General features: G+C 48.6%; 1 protein-coding gene across 15 annotated transcripts in view; it reads right to left on the bottom strand.

Moving 5' to 3' along the window:
- Positions 1 to 23,421, bottom strand: part of ADGRB1 (adhesion G protein-coupled receptor B1) — a 300,832-nt gene that overhangs the window by 214,536 nt on the left and 62,875 nt on the right. For all 15 annotated transcript variants that reach the window (XM_051771931.1, XM_051771936.1, XM_051771932.1 and 12 more), the window contains one exon: positions 3,802 to 4,722. In XM_051771931.1, the coding sequence (XP_051627891.1) occupies positions 3,802 to 4,549 (748 nt within the window). In that variant the 5' untranslated portion in view covers positions 4,550 to 4,722. The remainder of the gene's footprint in view (positions 1 to 3,801; positions 4,723 to 23,421) is intronic.

The following is a 23,421-nucleotide window of genomic DNA, read 5'->3' as shown; positions in this document are numbered from 1 at the left end:
GGTCATGTATCTATAAATGCTCCTCTAGATGCTGTGAGACACTTTGATCTATCAGACAGGGGTAGAAAAACAGCTAAAGGCTGGAAGGTGAAACACCACTAACGAAACAGAAGTGAAGTCATGAGCATGTGTGAGGAAAGAGGGTTTGATTTTGCTGAGAGCAATGGGGACAACAAAAGAACGAAAAAAAAAATAGCAGAAAAGGCAGGAAAATCCCCAGAATTTCAGACCAGTTATTCGTTCATCATAAAACCCCTTCCAGCCCTGGACCCCCTACTTTATCAAGAAGAAAATATTTTATTTTGGGGGAGTCATTTAGCCCTGTTTTGCAGCAAACACCTTGGATCACTCCAAGGCAGGGATATGAAGAGTAGAGGGACCAGACCATGCTGGTTATCTCTCTGGGCCACCAAAATGTGACAGCACTGCAAGGGCCTTCCAGGAACAGATTATGTGGAGACAAGACTAATTAGACATTCATTAAGTGCCTAACTCAGCACAGCACTTAAGCACACATTTAACCTTCTCTCATTACAGGGTCTCATCATCATCTCATTAAAGCTCCAGCTATGATTACAGCAAAGCCAGCTCACATTTGGCAGGGTCACCAGGACTTTCAGACCACGAAGTCCCAATGCCAAGCATTTCAGGAAGTTTTCCTTCCTTCAGTCCCCTGGTCTCCTACCCCAAAGCTATTCCAGCAAAGTCAACTTGCATTCCAAAAAGTGAGTTCACATCTAAACATCGGGACCTACAAAGAGTCTCTGCCTCCTTTCCCATGTTGCCTGAGTGAGACAAGGGAAAGCTGATGCTGGCCAAAAATAGTTCCCCTGTTGAATTGTCTTCTCCTAGAAAACATCTCCTGTTGAAGCCTTCTTGGAGTTGGAGGCAGCTCCCCCAAGGAGGGAAGATGTGAGGGATGGGCTGCTGGTGCAAATACATTTCCAAGCATGTTCTGCTGATCACCAGGACAAGCTCCATGTGCAACAAAACATCTCCTGCCACCTCTGCACCCTGAGGAATTCTTCTCAAACCCACTGCTCCCTGGTGTGACCTCTTTAACATCTGTGTGGGACAGTGAGAGCAAAGAGGGTCCCACCAAACCCAGGAAGCAAATTTGGAGCAGTCTCTCCTACCTCCAGACACAGAAGAACAGATGCTGCACATACGACAGGGTCACTTTGGCAGAGTTTCTTTCTGAAGTCCCTCATAAATGACCACAAAGATCCCTGTGAACCTGAACCTGGTGTGAATCATTGCCCATGACTGAAAACAGACTGGTTTTTGAGTGTCCCAGTAGCTCTGGAGCAACAGGGTCTACTTGGAGTGAAGCTTTTCGCAGGGATCTCACCCCCAGACTCTGCCCCAAACCATGGCTGTGCCCAAGGCAATATCTCATCATAGATTTGCACCCATTCCATTTGCTTTGGAAATATCCAAGGAGTAAAAAAGGACCTTAGGAAAAGTCAGGCTTCACATTTCAGAGTGGTATCTGAGAATTCACATAATCAGGATTTGGGTTGGAAGGACCTTAAAGATCACCCAGTTCCAACCCCCCTGCCATGGGCAGGGACACCTTCCACATTCCTTATGTGCCTTCAAAGTCATCAGAGTAGATTAGCACATCACACACATCTACACTTGTTCAAAGATGAAAGTGTTAAGACAGGCCCAGAAACAACAAATGACTCAGAAAGCAGCAGAGAGGGAAAAAAAAAAAATAAACGTGTGTTGGGAAAAAAAAATGCTACAAATACAATCAGAACAGCAATGACTGCAATAACCAGCATCAGCACTTGGAAATCAGGAACCCTATCAAAATATTCCACCCACCAAGTGCTGTTAAGGGATTGCTGACTCCCTGTCCAAATTGGATCTCGCCTCCATCTTCCTGATCGAGCCTTTGCATAAATCAAAACAGACACAGTGACAGACAGAGCAGCACATGGAGAGGCCTGGCCCCCTGCAAGCATCATCTCTGTGGGGATGGCAACCCACCAGTGGAGATGATAATCCTGTGTCTTCAATATGGAGCAGATGTGAGCAGCCAGAAAAAAAAAATTATCTCCACTCCACAAATATTTGACACCCAAAAAGGATTTTGATTCAGCCACCTCTGAGCCTCTTTCATATTTACTTGCTGGGAACATTCAGGCACTCGAGCTGGGCTAGGAGAGATCCTTACAAAAAGCCAACATTAAGCTTGAATGCTTCAGGATTTGCCAGAAACCTTATTTCAAATTTCGCCTTTGGCTGAAGTGAGAAAGGTCACACTGCTGGGGTGGAATGCATAAATCACCCAATCAGCAAACCCAAGGCAGGACATCTGACTGAACAGGGCTCTCATCACTCCCGAGGAGGAAGCAGAGGTTCTGCTCCTCACAGGCTGCCCACACAGGAGAAAAGGGCATCGTGAAAGGAAACAACAAAAAAAAAAACAACCCCCAAAATCTGGAGAGCCGAGCAGGGGAGGGAGGCAGGGCTGAAGAACTAATTTGCAGGATTTATGGCTCGGCCGTTTGCCTCCATGTATTGATTCACAGATCAGTGAGAAACAAAACCTCCCCCAGAACACCCTGACGGAAGCACAAGTACCTGATCACACACTAATCTCTCTGCTAACGCCAGGCTGCAGTTCTGCAGGAGAATCACACTGCACGGCTTGGACCTGTGCCTGGCCACCTCCTTCCTGCTGCAAAGCAAATTTAGCCTCTTCCCCTCAACCCTGAGAAATTCCACCCTAAACAGGGGCTGCTGCGAAAGTCAGGCAAGAGCCCCAAATTCCAGACCCAGGCAGATGCCAACTTTCTGCTGGTGGCAGAGGGGGTTTCAGTCCAGCACCTGAAGGAGATGAGACCTTGGGGTGAGGGCTAGGTGAGGGCTTGAACCTTGCTGAGTTGGAGGCTCCATTCCCTGCCATCCAAATTCCTATTTAGCATCACACCTCTCCTTTACATAACCTGTGTGCTGGCAGGTGGGGTGGGAGCTGAGAACAAACACATCGAGGCAGATCTGACACAGGTACTGAACAAAAAGCTTTGCTTTTGGCCTCCCCTGAATCTCTTCTGCTTTTTCATGGCTGTGTCAGAGGTCTGGAAGGAGCATTTCCCTCCCCAGATCAATGCCTAGATCAGACTACAGGATCACCCCACCTTTATTTACAGCCCTTTTTTGTCATGCCTCTTCCACCTCCCCCTTTCCAGCCCATACCATACTCAAGATCACTGATGGAACACTAATGAAATATCCCAGGAATGAGCCCCAGCAAAGGCACCAAGTAACCCCACGGAAGCATTGTGATGAGTTTTCTTTCTGAAAGCCTCCAGAAGGAAAATGAAGCTGGGAACAAAACGAGTGTGCCTTCTGTTGCCATTCCCTTGAACCAGACCCAAGTATTAAGTTTTCCCTAGGAATTAAAATGGGTTGATGGGGCTGCTGAGTGCAGCCTGCCTCGGGAGGGAGCTTGGATCCTGCCTTTTCTAGGACATCTGTAATTACGTTGGAAAACTGCTCACCCTCAGGTGAGAAGCTCAGAGGCTGCAGGAGTAAAACAAGCAACGCACGAGCCCCGGGAATGAATGAAATGATCTGGGGTATGTTTAGGGGAAGCTGTTTTGTAATTTCAGTCAGTCTCAGGCTCCTAAAGAGGGTTACCTGACCTGCCTGTCAATTAGGAAATTAGGTTTTCATGCCAGGCATCCACAGATACAGACACAGAGGTGATGGGGACAGTGTGAGACCCGTGAGAGCAGAGCCCAACCATCCGTCCCTCCCCAACACCCCCGGCTACCCTCCACTCACCCAGGAACTCCGCTCCGTTGGTGTCCTTAGGGCTGCTCACGCAGTTCTCCAAGTAAATCCCATCCTTATAGCAATCCTCCTTCTTCCTGGTGAACCCCAGGACCTCGCTGGCCTGATCCAGGACCTCCCCTCCCGAGCAGGAGCACGGGGTCTGCATGATGCCACAGGGGTGGGAGCTGCTGCTGATGGCCAGGCAGGCATCCAGCCACTTGCAGAGCATCTGGCAGGCGGCTTTGCTGGGGTTCCTGTTGCCCACCACCAGGTATTCCACTGAGAAGTCCCTCTCCTGAGCTTTGGTGGGCTTCCACCTCATGGGCCAGGTGTCCACCCCTGGAGGGGCCGTCTGCTTCATCTGCAGGAACTGCTTGTTGGACTGGAGGAAGGCAAAGCGTGTGGAGCCATCACAGAGCTTCAACACATCGTCAAAGCTCTCCATGCCCAGGTAGGTGCGGGTGGACTCCAGGAAGGAGTCGAACTGGTAGGTGCGGATGTGCTGGTGGTCACATACGCCGGCGGGCTTGAGGATCTTCATGTACAAAGTGTACCTGCGGGGGTCGGGGTTCTGGATAATCCAAGAGCAGAGGGAGGAGTTCAACGGGAAGACGGCGAAGGAGGAGAAATACCCAAAGAATTTCCCTTGGACCAAAGTGGTGCAGGGAGTTTGTGCCAGGTCCAGAGCGACCACGGTCCACACAAAGTAGAGTGGAGATACCAAAAGCAGGTTCAGGGCAGATCCAATGCTCCTCATCCTAGGTCTCTGGTCCTCTGGAACTCAAAGTAAATGTCAAGCAGGCGCCAGATCCTGGACATAACAGGGACCAGCTTATAGGAAAAACGCGAGTTTAAGAGGCTCTGGATCTGAAATCAAGCCAATCCTCCCATATCTGGATTTGAGCTCCCTCCTGTGGCCATAAAGAACACCTGGAAAAAAAACAAAACAGGGAAGGGGAAGGAGGAGAGGAGAGAAAAAGAAGAGATTTGGTATTTGGGGTTTTTGGTGGTGGTTTGTTGTTGTCGTTTTTATTAACCCTTCACAAGGCTGAGAATCCACGCAGCATCCCCAATCCCATCTCCCATCTCACTGGGAGAAGGTGCAGTCCCACATCACCATCCCCATGCTAAGTTTGGGGGTGTCCCCATCTCTAGGATGTCCCAACCCCCCGGGGGGGGGGCGGCAACAGTGACTAGTACTGGGGATAAACATATCTGTGCCCTGCTTTCCCGGTGCCCTCTGCCCATGCAGATCCCTCTGCTGAGCCAAGCAGAGCCTTTGCAGTGAATTTTAACCATCCCCCCAAATAAAACACCATTGATCTCTGGTTTAGGGAGTTTCCAACCCTCTCCATCCCAAGAGGAGCCAGTTTAAGGCAGACTTCAAGCTGCACCTGGGGAGGGTGGGCTCAGCACGGGAAGCTGGGCTCTGCCTCCTCCCTTCCTCTCTCCAGCATTTGCTTTTTAGCTTCTTTTTCTATCACCTTTTTTCTCTCCTTTCCACCAAACCAGTGCAGGGAAGAGAGTTGTTGTTTGGTAACCCAGACCTGCTCTAACCCTGAGGCCAGACAGGAGGCTGGAAGGAGCTGTACACCCAGTACAAGGAAAAAAGGGCAACAGAGGCAGATTTTAGGTCTTCCCACATCAGGCAGATGCCTCACCTATCACCTCTGTGTGCAGGACACCCCAAAGCCTGTGGTACTGTACTCAGGCTTGGAGCATCTGCAGAGAGTGAAAGTCTTCCCTGCCAGCCCTGGGACCTCCTTCAGTCCCTAAATCCCTGTAGCGAAAGTAAAATCCATCCTCCACTGACCTGGAGACTCAATCCCTGCAACCCTTTGTAGCCAAGATCCCCTTTTAACTCAACTGCCCAGATCCCTGTGCCCCCCTTCATGAGAAAGAGGCTCCTCCACCCTCTGTAAGTCTCATTCTTTCTTACCCCACAAGAAAACCCTCCAGCGCCCCCTTCCCTCCATCTCCCCTCTTTCCAGGAGAGAAGAAAGAAGGGTACTGAAGAAAGAAGCAGGACTGTCCTCATTTTGTACCCCCTCCCCATGCAGTGACCACCCCCAAGTTTGGGAAGGGGGCCTGTTAAAAGCTGCGGGGATTGACAGGTAGGAGGGGCAGGACTTCCCCCACTGCTGGACACGCAGCCATGGTACCTTTTCCTTCCCACCTTCCCAGCTTTTTGCTTTCCTGCCCTCTTGGCTCACCTCAGGTAGAGAAAATCAGGAGTTTCCCCTTTGGGCGATGCTTACCCCGACCCTGCAGCACTTGCTGCCTCCAAAACAGACCTGCTGCCCAATTTCAAACAGATAAATGGGACCCCTGGGAGGAAGGTTTTCCCTGCCAAGTTAGACAACTGCCATGGTTTCAGGAGGCTTCGTGGTCCACAGGTTAGGGAAAAGCAAGTGCTCAGGGGCTCTGCATTGAAGCCTGAGAGCAAACAGCTCCATTCCTGAGATGCACTGTCCTGGGCTGCAACCCCAAAATAATTCAGATCATCTGGGATGTGTTTCTCCCTGATCAGAGACCGTGCTGGCACTACCAGGAAGGAATTAGGGTGAAAACCTGTGGAGAGGGGAACCTGCACCAAGGGAGGAAGGAAAACACACCTTGATCCACCTCACAGCCCCACAGTGTCCACACCACCCTTCCCCAATCCTGCCATCTCCCACCCCACACCAGGCTCTACCTCCCCAGACTGCAAACAGAGGAAGCTTTCACAGCAGCCATACAAATTTCCAGCAAATCTACAACTCAGGCAGAGCTAAATCCAGTCCCAGGAGAGACTGAAAAATAAGAAATGAGAAGCCCACAGACCATCTTGTGCATCTAGGAAGAGATAAGAAGCCAAATGCATTGCCGTGTTCACCCCTTGGTTTCTCTCCTCGCTCTGTATCAAAGATTTGTCTCTGTATCTCCCCTCGTCTTCAAAAAAGTGCTTTTATTTTGGGAAGGAAAGGGTTAGGTAACTCGAAAGTCAGATCTGCTATTTGCAAACTGTGTTTCATCCCAGCTTCAAATCACTGCAGCCCCTGCCAGCAGATTCCTGAGTGTGTGTTAGACCTGACACTAATCAGCATGGAGTCCAAATGCATTTGCACTTAAATTTTTTACAAGTCAGATCCCCACTCCCGACTGGTTTGCAGCCTACAAAGCTCCACAGTGCAAATCTCCCCTTGCCAGACTCCTGCCTGCCTCCAGGGCCAGATTTCAGGGATGAAAAGTGGATGCAAAGCTGGTCTTGCTTGCAGTGAAAACAACAGGCATCAACCACACATCCTACAAATTTCCAGAGGCCATCCTGGTTAGCAGGAGGGGTTGCCTAAAAATGGCTGTGAATGCTTTAAATATCATATTTGGGAAGTGAAAGGCTCTTGCTCTGTCTGAGACTCTGAAAGGGGCCACTGGTTGTCCTCTCCCTCTCTGTAGGGCAGTGCAGCAGCAGCTCATGCTGTTTCCAAGCCTTTGCAAAGCCAAAATCTGTACAAACCTCTCACTTCTGAGCCAGGCAGGGATCATGGAATCACAGAATATCCTGAGTTAGAAGGGACACACAAGGATCATAGAATGATAGAATGGTTTGGGTTGGAAGGGAACTGAAAGATCATTTTGTTTCATCCTCTTGCCATGGGACACCTTCCACTAGCCCAGGTTGCTCCAAGCCCTGTCCAGCCTGGCCTTGAACACTTCCAGGGATGGGGCAGCCACAGCTTCTCTGGGAAAACTGTTCCAGTGCCTCCCCACCCTCACAGGGAAGAATTTCTCCCCAGCATCAAACGTCAACCTGCCCTCTGTGAGTTTGAAGCCATTGCCCCCAGTCCTTTCACTACATGCTCTTGTAAATAGTACCTCCATCTTTCTTGTCACCTTAACCTCTGGTCCAGTCAGTGAAGAAACCTGCCTTTCCCAGTTGGAAGCAGGAGCCAGCAGTGCCTCCATAGCAACAAGATCATCAGGAGAAAGGGTTGGCTCTGAAATCCAGACCCTATTGGCAACGCCAGCACCTGGGATTCAGCCCAAGGCTCCTGCCCTCCCCAAACTCAGTTTTTCTCACTGACTACAAACGTGCTCCTGTGTGAGGGTGTGGTGAGCACGGAACACCTCCCCCCTCACTGCCCCTCCCTGGGAAAAGCACCATAAAAGCCAACACACTTTAACTGAGCCGACCCGTTAATGGGACGCCGTGTTACGGGTGTTTGTCCTCAGAATTGATCTCCCCTCAGTGCAGCCCCATCTGGAAGGTTTCACCACAAGGAACATAAACATATTTTTTTTTCTCCTCCAGCTAAAATCCTTGCTGAAGCAGGAATCTTTACTCAGAGCACGAGTGGAGAGGCAAAACCCCCTCCACACCCGGATCTTTGGCTCAGCAGGTGTTGGACCTGTCAGGGAGGGAAGGTGCAATGGACAGCTGAGTGGCTGCTGCATTTCAGCAGAGATCCATCTTCTGCATTTCAATCCAAAAAAAAAAAAATTCCCAAGGGGGACATATAACCATAGGCTACAGCCTGCAGAAGTGATATTAAATGCATGAAAAAACAGATTATCCCAGTGTTGGAGTTCACGTTCCTATAGCACAGAGTCAAATTTGTCCATATTCCCATGGCTGTTGTCAGAGCGAATGTCTAGGTAGCCTGGCTATTTCTGGAATTTTGTCCCTTCCTTTGGCTCCAACTTGGAGTAAATGCCACCTCTCTTTCCCTCTCCTTCCAGTCCTGTGCTTGGCGGATGTGTCTGGCAGAGTAAAGCTTGGGGACAGCAGGTGACCTTGGGCTGTCCCTTGTCTGCATTTCTCAAGGACAAACCAAAGGACAAAAATATCATTGTCTTTGTGTGTGTGACCCTGCCAGAGGCAGTTTTTCATCCCAAACAACTCACAGAAGGAACTTAGGTCCAAATGGTCCTTCTGCCTTGGTTTCCTTGAGCAGGTGTTAGAGGTGACAAAGAAGGGGATTATGAAGAGCTGTGAACCCCCAGCACAGCTCCTGCACCTTCACAAAGCCCTGATAACTTTTTCTACCTCCTTACTGAACATTTCCCATCCCACTGTGGCACCCACTGGAGCAGACTTGGATCAGAAACACAACCTGAGACAGACCCTCACAGCCTAAATCAAAACCAGGCAAGGACAAAATTCGAGGTTACACCTGGCACCTGCTCTCTCCAAGGGGTTTAGGCATCCAGTTTTCACTGGTGCCAGTGAATTTTGGAGCCTGCAAGCCATGGAATCATTAAGGTTGGAAAAAACCTCTGGGATCATCAAGTCCAACCTTTGTCCTAAGACCACCACGGTGAGCTGTTTGATGGTGGACATCATCTTCCCGCAGTAATGATAAATCAAGAAGATCCAGGCCTGAAGCTGGAGTTTTCCACCACTCTGCTTGAATTCTGCACAATTTTGCAGAACTTGCACACCCCACAGCCATCCTGGGGATTCAGGCAGCATGGAATGTGTGAGCAGGGAACAGGGTGTGCCCTGATCTTGCCTAAAACTGCTTTCACCCTCTGCCTGAATTGTCCCAGATACCAGTTCACCCTGTCCCACCAAGACCTTCCAGATGGACCCCTCCAAACTGCTGTGTCCAGCTGTGCCCAGAACAGGGATTTCAGCTCTGCCTGAGAGGGAGGAGCCCAGGGGCTCCCGGCAGGGCTGGAATATGCCCTGTCTGTGCCCTGCTCTGCAGAGTCTGGGCATCACACACATTCCTACTGCATGGGAAGGGCAATTACCCCGGCTGAGCATCCACCACCTCCCTCCGTCGTGCTCCTTGGAGCAGCCTGGATGTGGCCAATGGAGGGCACTCTTAGACATACACACAAACACACACAACCATTCCATGGGAAAAAAAAAAAAAAGGAGGGAAAAAGATCAAAATGACTGCAGAAAGGACATCTTTTCCTACTGATGCCTGTGGGACCATTCCCAACACCCTCTCCTTCATCTGTTCCCGCTGTCTCAGCCATGTCCTAACTCCCTTTACTCTGTCCACTGGCTCTGGATGTGCCACCGTCCAAGATTTCCTTGCCTCTGCTTTTCCTTTTCCTGACCTTGGTACATGGCTGACATCCCAGCAGGGTGAAAACCACTCTCATCAAGCTAATCCTCCTTTCCTGGGTCTTCCCATTTCCCTGTAAGAAGGTCCCCAGGTATCAAACAAAATATCCCTTTTGCCAGAGGCAGAAAACCGCCTGGCCCCAAAAGGCTCATTCCCCTGCCACCCTGAGAAAACACAGGAAAGGAGTGTTTGCTCTGTCCTTATTCACAGGGAACTGCTAAAAGGGGAAAAAAATGCTGCAACAGCTTGGAAATTTTCTTTCTGCGAGGGAAAAAACAGAGTGGAAATGCCTGGAAAAACACGGTGGCATCTGTGAACTGACAACACGCAGAGGAGTTGAGAAGGGCTCAGACCTGTGTGGTGTCCCTGCCCATGGCACGTGGGGTGGAGCTGGATGGCCTTTAAGGTCCTTTTCAACCCCAAAAAATTCTGTTAGTCTATGATTCATTCTCACATCCTGGCATATTTGCTGCACCGCTGTAGAGTCTGATGTGCTGCCCTCTGCTCTGTCTGAGTCTCATAAGTGCAGAGAAAGCCTGAATCTCACCTGCCTGCTCTGTTAATAAATTATCTATGCACAGCAGCACCCTTCATCCCCAGTTTCGATCAACTCCAAGCTGGAATAGCATCTGCTTTAGGGGTAGAGCACAGCAGATGTGCAACAGCCTGCAGGAACAGCATGAACAGGGTGGGAAATATTTGATTCTGTGATGAGGATTGAGTTAGGGGGCAGAATCCCAGTCCTATTGCAAGTTTCAAAGGCTGGAAGGGGGGATTTGGGGAAAAGGCTGAGAGGTGATATCTAGAAATGGATCATACTGGAATGCCCCATGACGAAACTCCAAACCATCCCATTTGTGATCTCCTTCAACACTGGCCAGAAGGGAGATACCATCATGGGGAGCCAGAGGCCAGATTTGAGTCGTGGATTTGTGCACACTCTGAGTTAAGCATCTCTGCCAATCCATGCTTCAGTTTTCCCACCCGAAGATGGATGGAAGAAGCATCCTCTGCTTTTCTCTAGCTCTCTGTGACCTGAACAGCTTCAGTAAAGTGCTGGAGATGGCAATTCATGTCCAACCAACTGGGATTTCATCCCAAAATGAGATTAACTTAAAGACCAAGGCCTCTGCTCCAGATCATGTTAATGGTAGATGGGCTCAAAGCTAAAACTCCCAGGTTTTAGCAGGTCAGGCTTAGCCCCTGGCTCTGGGTGATTTTTCCAGTGAGTTGGGATCAGGAGACAGCTGAGCACAAAGATTGGACCTGAAAATCTAGGATCCAGTAAAACCTCTGGAGATAAAAGCCTGGCAGACAAGGAGGGCCAGATGTGCTGCATCTGCTCCCAGATGTGGCTGCCCAAGGGAAGGGGGCTCGGGGCTCTGCAGCACCTTCTGCTGGGTCCAGCACTTGGTGTATTTTAAGTACCACTTCACCCTGGTGTGCAGCTGTGTTTGTCCTCAGCTTCCCCCTGCACAAGTGCAGTGGGGTTTTTTTCCATGGCCTGTTGAGAGGATTACCAGGATTGGGAGTTTCTCAAGGACTGAATGACATTGGGATGGGTTGGAGTCAAGGGGCTGATAGAGTTGCTGGCAGAAGGCTGTTGATGGAGGTCACAATGTTACATCTTTCTCTGCCTCATTCTCCCTCAGTTTAAAGAAAAAAGGCTTTAATCCCAGTGAACTGTGGGATTGCAGTACAGGCTGCTGTGAGTTCAGGCTGGTCATTGCTCCACACTGTTCCCAGGCATTTCCTCAGCCTCACAATCCTTCTGATCCTGGTAGGATCAGCCTTCCCCCCATGCCAGCATCACCCATATCATCTGCCTGCCCACGTTCCCATCCATCCCCATCAGTGGTACCACCGGAAGAGCAACACATATTGCCAGAAAAAATCCTGGAAAAATATACCAGCAAATCCTAGAAAAATTCCATTTTTCCTGTTGCCTTATTATCCTGCCTGTTAGTGCTCACAGCCAGAGCTTTGGGGTTTCTTTCCCTTCATTCCCACCCTGCTCCTGCCTGTGAGGGTTACACAAGAGGGCCTTTGAGGGCAAGGTCATCCCAATGAGTGGCACAAACCAGGCAGGACCACTTCCATTTGAGCTGGGGACTGGGATGCAATTGATTGGGAATTCAGCTGGAGGTTAAAAGCACTGGCATTAGCTGGGGAGCTAAGTGGGGGCCCCCTGGGGCCAGGGGATATTTAGGGAGGGGCTGTGTGTGCCTGCTGAAACTGAGGCTTGCACAGGCAGAGAGATGGTTGGCAAAGCCAAAACTAGACTTTGTGATTCCCAGGGTTGCACAAGCACAAGGCAGAGCTCAGTGCACGTCCTGAGGTTCACTTGTGCCTCCCACATAAATCACACACAGCAGGGCTCAATTTTTGGCCTCTGAGGACAAGACCTTTGACATATCTCATGTTCCCTGTGGCTAAATTGCATATCCCCAAAGCAGAACAGCTTTTCACAGTGTTTATTGCTCCCTCCTGAGCTGTGCCCTGGCATGGTCTGGGGTTGTGATTGTTGGCTGGGGCCAAAACCTCGCCAGGAAGTGTCCTGAGATGTGTAGGCAGTGAGGGGATAGTGTTTCAGGCCTTGTTTTAGGAAGAAATTCTTCCCTGCGAGGGTAGTGAGGCCCTGGCACAGGTTGCCCAGAGAAGCTGTGGCTGCCTCATCCCTGGAAGTGTCCAAGGCCAGGTTGGACAGGGCTTGGAGCAACTTGGGATAGTGGCAGGTGTCCCTGTCCATGGCAGAGGCTTGGAACGAGCTAATCTTTAAGGTACCTGCCAACCAAAGGTGTTCCTCTGATTCTGTGTCCTGGCTTTCTGGAGTCACTGGTACAGAGATGGATGCAAAGGATAAAGGAAAACCAGGTGCTTTGACCAAGACAACTCTGCTCCTGTCCCACCTGTCCAGACCCCTGGGATGGAATAACAACTGGGTTTGGCACTTTGCCTGCCCCATGGCACCTTGAAGCTGGGCTGCCCAAGGGAAAGAAAAGAGGATGAACATCTGGTTTTGCTCCAGAGTAGGATCTGCACAAGCTCAAATCCTAGTGCTTCTCCCAGCACCAGGAAAGTTGATTTCCACTTTCCTTCCCTCCAGCTCCTCACGTGGCTGGGCATGACCAGCAGCAGGGAAAAGGCCTCAACCAGAAGCTTGGATCAGCTTGTATGGAAGATTTGTTGTGGAAGATTTAATATTCTTCTTCTGACTCCTTCCATGGCTTTGTGCTCTCCCTCAATGACTGTGCCTCAGTTTCCCCATCAGACAAACAATGTTGATGCCACTCCAATGGGGGGAATAGATTTCCTAGGCAGCAGCTGGGAAAAGAAGGTAAAAATACATCAGGGTCCAATTTCCCAGCAACCCTGAAGGTGCACCGTGCTGTTTTTGAATGCTGCCGTCTCAGCAAAGTTAAAACTGGATTGGGAACATTTTCCCTTCTGACAACAGGAATTCAGCTCATAATTTTAGGCTTTCAGTTCCCAGTGCCCAGTGAGGACGTCATTAAATTGCACACAGAAGGACCATAAGATACCATTGCTCAGATTTGCAATTTTCCAGCAGCAGGAGGATGGAAATTCAGGCTGTGACTACAAAAGACACTTAAAATATAGGTCCTTTTGGAACTGTGACCATCTCTGGATTCACTTTCATTGTCCATGGAGTGAGGAGCACAAGAGAACTTGAACTCCAGGACTGCTCTAGTTATGGGAGAGGTTCCATCTCCTACTACACAGTTTGAAATGAGGGACTTTGGAGTCTTCTGATACCACCCTAGTGTGGGCAAATGGAACTTCCCAGTGTCGTGGGGAGGGGAGAAATATCTGAGCTTGAGCAGAGTGTAGAACCTTTCTACTAAGCTGAGCAACCCCTAAAGGTGGAGAGAAACAGATGTAGAAAATCCCTTTTAAAGCCCCGAGTTCCCATGGATTCAGATCCAGCCATGACCTTGAAGCAGCAGAAGCCTTCAAAAAAAAAAAAAGCAAAAGAATGATAAATATGTGCATTTCTGCAGCACCTTGTCTCCAAGGCCCTCGAGGGACATGGGGAGCAGCAGTGAATTAAGCCTCATGACGCAGAGAGCCATCCCTGCTGACCCCAAAGACTGAACACAAGCAAAAGGAAGTAGTTTTTCACACAGCCCATAATTCAATTGGGGACCTCGTTGCCACAGGATGCTGTGGAGACTAAAGGTCTAAAAGAGTGACAAAATGGATTAGGGAATCTGTGGAGGACAAGCCAATCCATTGCTGTTGGGAATGATGGTTTGGATGCAACTAAGAGTCTCGGAGCGTATCCTCTTCTTTGCCTTTCCTTTGGCCTTTCACTGTTCATCCAGATGGTCTTGGATGGCCCTGGGTCAGGATAATCCCCAATATCAGTATATAGACCGGAGGATGATGGATGAAGAGCAGCCCTGAACAGAAGGGCTTGAGGATACTGATGGATGAGAGGCTGGACATGAGCTGGCAATGTGGGATTGCAGCCCAGGAAACCAACCATAACCTGGGATGCCTCAAAAGAAGAGTGGCCAGAAGGTTGAGGAAGGTGATTCTGCCCCTCTGGTCTTTGGAGAGACCTCAGTGCTGGAGCACTGCACCCAGCTCTGGGGCACCCAGCACAAGAAAGACACGGACCTGTTGGAGTGGATCCAGAGGAGGGCCAGGAATGTGATCAGAGGGCTGGAGCACCTCTGCTGTGGGGCAGGCTGAGAGAGCTGGGGGGGTTCAGCCTGGAGAGGAGAAGGCTCCAGGGAGACCTTATTGCAGCCTTTCAATATATACACAGGTCCTGGAAGAAAGAGAGAGGCTGTTCACCAAGGGCTGTAGTGACACAACAGGGGAAGATGGTTTTAAACTGGAGGAGGGTGGGTAAAGGCTGGATATGAGGAAGACATTTTTTATGAGTGTGGAGAGACGCTGGAACAGGTTTCCCAGAGAAGTTGTGGCTGCCCCATCCTCGGAAATGTTCAAGTCCAGGTTGGATGGAATTTGAGCAACCTGGTCTGATGGAAGATGTCCCTGCTCCTGGCAAGGAGGTTGGAACATGATCTTGATGGTCCCTTTCAAACCAAGCCCTGCTATGTCCCCGCCCGTGGAAGCAGGGGAGTGGAGTAGATGACCTTTAAAGATCCCTTTCAAACCAGTCCACCCTATGATTCTATGATTCCATGATTCTTTGTTCCTTCCCTCGATAACCATTCTTGCATTTACTATGGAGAGGTACAGGGATATCAGTAACCACCCCAAAGCCACAAGATGTGTGTCCACACTGCCAAACAAACCATGTCCATGAAACTAAACGGAGTGTCACACGTCACATCCACACTGCTAAACCTCCCAACCAAAATGGGTTGGCCTGATCCATGTCCTCCTCTTCACCCTGCTGTATCCTGCATGGAACCACTGTCCTGCTTGGAAGAGCAGTCCTTGGGATTGGATGTTTATCTGCCCTGACTTCAGTTTTTCTGGAGTGTCATGTCCACATCCATGTACTGCTGTGCCTGAGCTAAACCTGATGAACAGCAAAGGGTCCTTGGAGAGCCCTCTTTTCCTTGCAGACACCTCAGGGCAGAAACTGCCTTCTAGGCTCCCCTGTGATAAATCCTAGGATGCTGGAGTGCAGAGAGGCTGGCAGAGGGATGCAATCACAGCACAGGCTCTAACAAGCTGGATTATTCCTTGCATCTCATCCATCAATCTCATGACAAGTAGTTCAGGATTTGCATAAAGGAGACAGAAATATGATTTTCCCCTTTTCAGTCCTCTCTCCAGGAACCCTTGAGCAATGTGACATGGGAGGGAGGATGGCTTAGTGGTGAGGGGCAAGCAGGGGGGTTATGGGAAGGCAAAGCACTCCTCTCCTCTCACTTTCTTTGGCTTTGTTCAATCACAGGAAATGATGGAGGACATTATGGAGTGATTTGTGCAGCACTGAGAGTTTGCTGGTTTGGGGCTGGGGTTAGTTAGCTGTCTGTGTGCAGCCTTGATGAAGATGAAGGACTGAAGGAGAATGGTTTATATTTATTCTGAGAAGGGCTCTGCTGATGCTTCATCACGGAGTTGACAGCAGAACCTGTGATTTTCACAGGCTCCTTCAGTTGTTTGAGTGTTTACTTCTGGCTGGGAGGACAAGCAGACAGAACTGGAATGAAGAGCTGGAGGGGAGCTGGACGTCTGCAGACAACAGGGCTTAGATTTAGGTTACTACCCAAGACCCAAGACCTTGGAGGGGGATTTAGCTACAAAGCCATGTGCCCACAGTTCTTCTGCTTCCAGTTTCCTCCAGAGAAAGATTTTGAGCCTCATCCTCCTGCTTCCAACCCAGCACTGTTTAAGGAAAGCTCACCTTAAGGTAGCAGCATGGACAGAGCCAGGTGTTCCTGGATATCTCTGCAATGACAAACCTGTGCATCCCAGGAACCTGCCTCAGTAAGCCAGGAAATGCAGGAGAGATGAGCAGCCCTTCTAGGAAGGTGCCAGGAGATGAGGATCACTGCCTTTTTTACCCAGAGGGCAGGATGACCCAGCACAGAGGGGCACAGTGGAAGTCCTCAGTCTCCCAGGGCAATACCTGGACAGCCCGAGGCATCTCCAAATCCAGTTGCAGACTGGAATCCAGCACAGGTTGGTTGGAAATGAAAGCCCCCACGTGGTGCCAGACACAATGAGCAGATGGCCCTCCTTTTGTTCCTGAAGAACAGAAATTCACATGCCAAATAAATGCTAATTTGCCCTTTCACTGTCTGTCTCCACGGGCTACATCTCTACTACTGAAGGATGGGCAGCAGGGGCTGTTCCTTGGCTCTGGGACCAGGCATGGCACAGCTTGGGCCACACACCTCAGCCCTCCTCCCCTCTGGAAGGGTCTGGCCTCATCCCACAGACCTGCAGGAGAGTCCCTTGGCTTGGCTCAAGCATCCTCCACACTGTGTCCTGGCACCGTCTTGGGCCAAAACTTCACCAGGGAGCATGGAAGTAATTAAATGGTCTGCATGATCACGGGACCACACTCGTGCCTGCATTTAATCCCTCATTTATTTACAAGGATGGATGCAGCCCCAGAGGGAGTGAATGGACACGAACAGCAAAGGGGGTGTTCTCTCGTGTAGAAGAGCAGAGGGGTGGTAGAGATGAGAGAGTCAGAAAATCATAGAATGGTTTGGGTTGGAAGGGACCTTAAAGATCACCTTGTTCCCACCTCCCCGCCATTTGTCCAGGGTTAATCAGGCCCCCATCCAGCCTGGTCTTGAATTCCTGCAGGGATGGGGAGTCCACAACCTCTCTGGGCAGCCCCAACTCTCTGATTTCCCCGTGGGGAGCAAATCCAGGTATCCCCTTTGTTGGCTCAGGTGAACCTTTGCATCGGAGCAACGTCAGCAGGGGTGTTTGTCTCTGTCTTACCCATCTCTGCACATAAATCACCAACTTTGGCCTTGAGAGAAGACTGTGAGCCCTGCCAGCCCCACTAGGGCAGATCAGAGCACTCCCCTCATCCCTCAGCACGCCTGACCAGAACAACCAGGTGAGGAGAAGCATTAATCCATCTCCTTTTTGTCTTTGGGATCCCACAAAAAGCCAGTAAACGTGGATAGGCTGAGTCAATCCTGGTTAGATGAGCAGAGCCACAATGTTTGCTGCCAACGATTTTCATGAGAACTGGATCTCTGTTTTTTTCTCTCTGCCTCTCCCTCCTTCCCTCCTTCTCCTCTGCCTTTGCACAGTGCGACAGCGTGGGGATGAATCGCCTGATTGTGAGCTCCTCTTTCCCCCACCACGCCACTCCAACAGCAGGGCTGGGGGATGGAAAAGGAGCCCAGCTGCTTCTTGTGGGCTGTTCTCTCTCCACCCACCAAGCACTTTAAATCAGACGCAAATTAACACCAACTCCTGGCATCCTTTATTAGCCGGATTGGCTCAGCCTTAGTTTTGCTTTGCTTGTGTCTTCTATTTTAATATTTCATGTTTTTTTTTTCCTAATCCCACCTTCCTGAAGAGCACACCTAACAATAACAGCAACGCACTGGAGAGCAGGGATGGCTCTTCAGTTATTATAGGTAGTGATCACGTGTGGTTTTTCACTCGCTCTGCCCCAGCAGGGGACAGTAATCCCTGGAATGTCTCATATTTCAGGAACCTTTTCCATCCACGCTGCTCTGGGAGCATCGTTCAAGGAGAAACCCCAAGCACATAGTCATGAACATGATGAGCATCACCTTTAGGGTGCAGGGAATCTGTCATTTATTATCTGGGGAGGAAGTTGTGTCAGATCTCTTCTCCAGCACAGGACATTGAGGGAGCTAAAATTTGGGGCACAGTGGAGGGAAAAAGCTGCCTCCTCTGTAGCCACAGGTGATCACTCTCTCCAAAGGCTCCACAGTGACTTAAACACAGGGATGTGTTTCCACACCCTGGGAAAGTTGGTACCAACATGGAACCAACGTGGTCACTGACCCTCATCATGATGGGACACCGTGAGCAGAATCTGAAGAGGAGCCATCACTGGTGGAGGCACAGACATGGCTTCACGAAGAGCCACAAAGATATCAGAGGGCTGGAGCATCTCTCCTCAAAGACAGGCTGAGGAAGCTGGGCTTGTTCTCAGCCTGCAGAAGAGAAAACTCTAGGGAGCTCCAATGGTGGCCTTTCAGTACCTTAAGGGAGCTTTTAAAAGGGAGGGACGGGGACGTTTTATACGGACAGATGGTGATAGGACAAGGGGGAATGTTTTTAAACTGAAAGAGCACAAATTTAGATGAGATTTTAGGAAGAAATTCTTCCCTGTGAGGTGGGGAGGCCCTGACACATGTTGCCCAAAGAAGCTGTGGCTGTCCCATCTCTGGAAGTGTTCAAGGACAGGTTGGATGGGACTTGGAGTAACCAGGTCTAGTGGAGGCTGTCCCTGCCCTTGGCAGGGGGTTGGAATCAGCTGATCTTTAAGGTCCCTTCCAACCCAAACCATTCCATGATTCTGTGATCACAGGGCCCTGTCCCTCTTATACCCCTGTTTTCTCAATCCCCATCAGCAACACGCATGGTGGAGGCAAGATGTAAGGAGCAAACTATGGATTTCCTGCTGGAAGCACCGTGGAATCCTCTGGCTCTTCTGGGATAGCTGCATGGCCACCTTTGCCAAGCCACTCCACCCCTCCTGCACCGCTCGGCGACTGTCAAACCTTTTGTGGATTTTCCATCTCCGCAATATTCGTTTCTTAGCAACTCTGTTTGCTTTAAGCAAAAACAAAATGTCTCTGCCTGTGGCAGGCTATTTTGAGCAGAAATGGTGCTGTTTCAGGTCCATGCCAGTCAGAGGGACCCTGGTCCTGTCTGCCCACTCACTCTTAACAGCACCGAGTGAAATTCTTATTTGTTTCCTGAGTCCCACCTGCCGCAGGGAAAGCACAGCAGTCCTGGACAGGAGCTGTGGCAAACAGCTAATCCTGCTACACTGCTGTTCTACAGTCCTTGCCATTCCAGGGATCTTGAAGTATATTGTATAACTCAGGTAACAAAGGTGCAAGTCAGCAGCAAATTGTAGAGCAGAACAAAGTTTCAGCAAGCAAATGCAGTTAGGTGACCCCCGTGTACTTTGTTGGAAATGTCTTTGGTCTTACAAACTTGGATTTAATCCAGCCCTACAAGAAGATTTCCCTGCACATCCTGCTTAGGAGAAAGACCAGTGAACTTGGAGGGTCAACCATAGACCCTGGAAAACTTGTAAAAAACCTCAGCAACACTTTCTACCATTGACCAAGAAGGAACAGCAGGAACATGAGGGTCATTGTGGCATTGCAATTTCCATATTTTCCATTTTTTTATTTTCATTGAATCGCAGAATGCTTTGGGTTAGAACGGGCCTTAAAGACCACCTAGTTCCAACTCCTTCACCTTCCACCAGACCAGGCTGTTCAGAGCCCCATCCAGCCTGGTCTTGAACACTCCCAGGGGTGGGGAGTCCATACAATCTTTTTCAGTGATAATAGCAATGTTTTTATTCCCACCAAAATGGCACAAAGCCAGTCGCTAAGTGGAAACTGGAATGACTGGTCAGCTCTCCTCACAACCCCTCTGCAAGGTGAATCTTATCCTCCTTCATGAATTACCAGTAAGGATAAGGACACACAAACTGATGTTAAGCATCATCAGCACCTCCTGAGATTATGATTTAGGAGATCTGATCGATTGGAAACTAATACCAATTAAAAACCAACCAGGCAGAAATGCTGCCTCACTTCACAGGCTCAGAAAGAAGCTCAATGAAATGAGAGCCCCCCCCCAAAAAAAACCCCAAAAAAAAACCAAAAGAGAAGAGTGTCCCAGCCCTTGGACTGAAGGAATTTAGCATCACTGTGGGGAGATGGATGAACGGAAAATGGGACTTTTAGATGGTGAAAATCAGCTGAGCTTGAAATATAACTACAGACATCAAGTTCCCCCCCATCACAGGAATCTAATTTCTCTGTCTTGTATTCTCAGTTTGAGTTTAGCTGTGCACATCACTCTGAACATACCCCACCCCTCTGAATTGCTCAGAATATTTAGGAACAACTCAGTCTGCCCCTGGCAGAAGGCTCCTTTGCTTATCTTTTCTATTGCTCCATGCCCACAGGAACAATCCTGATGTATAATTTGTGGCATTTTATTCACTTTGCAAGTGACTCAAATAATGATGATTTTCTGCATGAATCCAAAAATCTCCAAAAGCTGGTTAAAAACCAGGGATGATGAAGAAGGAAAAATAAGACTAGAATTTTAAACATCTGTCACCTGTAACACTATGGGTGAAAGATGAGAAAAGAGGAAAGGAAGAGGCTCAGGAACTCCAGAGTTAATATCTTGAGGACATCATGTCTCAGGAGGCCTCTGATGATAAATGGAGTTGGAGATGGAACTCAAACGGTGTGAGAACCTCTTTATATAGTTTGCAGCCATTTTCTTTGGAATTAAGTACCATCCATCTTTGATTAGAGATCCAAAGTTATTCACTGAATCCAAGAAGCCTTGCTGACGTCAGTGGAACCAGGAATCCATCTCTTTATTCCTGAGCTGAATGCCTACATATTGTTTTCATGCAGCTGTAAAGACTTCTTTTATGCATCTTCTTGATTTTTCTCTGGCTCATTCATCCTGATTCATCCTCCTCTGCTCGGAGCTCCTTGAATATCCTGGAAGGAGCCCACACACTCAGACACATTCTTGCCCGAGCAGTATATTTGTCCAACTAATTTTTTACTGGAATAAAGTTCCTGCTTTGCACAATTGCCAAGAGCAATTGTTTTGGTGAATCATAAATACTGCAGAAAGTAAATGTTGGTTCAGGTTGTTTGTTTCCGCCCTTGGCAGCCCAAGCTCCAAGGGTACAGACATTCCTCAAGAAACTGGGATTTTAATTCAGTAAATAAACAATGATGGCAATGGATATTCATTAGGAGAGCCCTGCATTTTGACTCTGGAAGGTGAATCTGCAGTACAGCATGAACTCCTCTCTGTCAAGGATCACTGTAGGAGCTGCAAGTGAAGGAAATGGGTGTTGCATCCCTACCTCTCTGCTTAACATCCTCAGCTCATCTGCAGACCTCTCCAGGCTAAGAAATGACTCTGTGGAGGATACAGGAAGATCCCAGGGCCAGAAAGAGAAGATAAAGTAGATTGTGCCACTATAACTTATGTGTTGATCCACAATATGGAGAGATATGTGCTTTTTACCTAAAGCTTTTTTAAGGAAAAGTGCACAAGTTGTGCAAGACTTGGGAAAATGGGCGGTTTCAGTTTGGTGATGTAATGCTCCAACCACTGGGTTTGGATGTTTAAGATGTAGGTAGGACCACCTGGAAGATCACAGAGTCATGGGATGGTTAGGGTTGGAAGGCTCCTTAAAGATCATCCAGTTCCAACCCCCTGCCATGGGCAGGGACACCTTTCACTAAATACTCAGAAGGGTTGCCTTGAACTCTCCTTAGATGACTGAAACACAAAGATGAAAATCTGAGCCTCTCCACTCAAGGCTCCTTGATCTGTCCATGGAAGGAAATGGGAATCTGCAGCAGGGCGTGGTTTTGGAGAAGCCACTGTGGTCTCAAAGTGTCAGGGTTAGTCCTGCACCAGCAGACAAACTTTCCTGGGCAGGTCTGTGAACCACTGCTGCCCCCACGTCTTTGGGAGGAGCCATAAGTTTCCATGGACAAATTCAGCAGCAGCTGCAGACAATTTATGGGAATACAAAAACTGGATCTCAAAATAGGGATCCAGACTCCACACCAGGACCACGTGCCAAAAATTTTGTTGTTGAGTCAGAGTCCTTTACCAGAGCTCAGTGTGGGTCTGTGTCCTGATCCTGGTGGGAAATCACTCTCTTCTTAAGCAGACACTGATTACAAGGCCCTCTAAGTTGTACTTTAATACAAATAATACAGAAGATAATACTGTCATATTTCATAATATGGTGACTGTAATTCCACTCTTGTAAAAGAGCAATTGCAGTGTAATTATGATAAGTATGTTCTCTGACACGCTTTAATACCACAAATACAAATGTAATATAATTACACTCCATTACAATATATATTAGTATTGCAATTTAATTGCATGATAATGTAATAACATAATTGGTAATTATAGGACTTATTGCATGTGTTAGTGCTTTACATATGTGGACACACACATGCACACACACCCTCCTGTTTTGGAAAATAAGTGACTGGATGGTTCACGGTGTGGCTGAGAATAAATACTGTAAATGTCACTGCAATGCTGTATATTCAATTCAGGTAGCACAGGGACACCAGAGAGCTCACACAAACCACTCACTCATGCAGTTAATGTTCTTATTATATCAACAGAAATAATTATTGATTGAGGAAAAAAAAAACCACAGTGTAATTACATTTTAATTGCAATATAATTCTACTGTAATTACACTTTTTCTGTTATTTGGCTTGGCCAATAGCAATCAGATTAGTGAGACACTGTTCTCATAATTTTAAAAGATTGTATTATTGTGTAATATTGCACAGCCTCCCATGAGAAGAAGTTTCATCATTGATCAATTATTTCAACATAAACCTGGATTAGTGTTGGAAAATTAACAATAAAGATGCAACATTGCTTAGTAGCCCTCCCAAATTCTTCATGGCTCTAGTAACTCCAAAATCATTGGCACTCAAAGAATGGGAAAAAAAACATTGAATGGAAAGATGAGATGCCAGAAGATGAGTCCTTACCCTCAGTTTGGAATCCTGTCAGCTTTTACGGAGTGTATTTGGAAATGCTACAGTGTTTAGAGTGGAAAAGGAATATTATTCTATTTAATTCTACATTCTATCCCCAAAATGCCACTTGATTCAGGACGGTTGCCTACCCAGAGAGCATGAGAAAGAGGGTTATCCGTGCTGATCCCACCTTCCTCAAGATGCAATGCCATGGACACCCCTGGGTCCCTCCAAAGTCATTGATAATGGAAGATGTTGTTCCATAGCAGCTCTAAAGAGAGTTATTTGTCTCAGAAACAAGGAAGGTCTGGGAGACCTCACAGGTGACACCAGACAATTATCTCATCATCAGC

Source organism: Manacus candei, unplaced genomic scaffold, assembly GCF_025592945.1.
Source record: "Manacus candei isolate 608988 ecotype Guabito, Panama unplaced genomic scaffold, ASM2559294v1 h1tg000148l, whole genome shotgun sequence".
NCBI classification, from domain to species: Eukaryota; Metazoa; Chordata; class Aves; order Passeriformes; family Pipridae; genus Manacus; species Manacus candei.
This window is presented reverse-complemented; position numbering and strand designations above follow the sequence as displayed.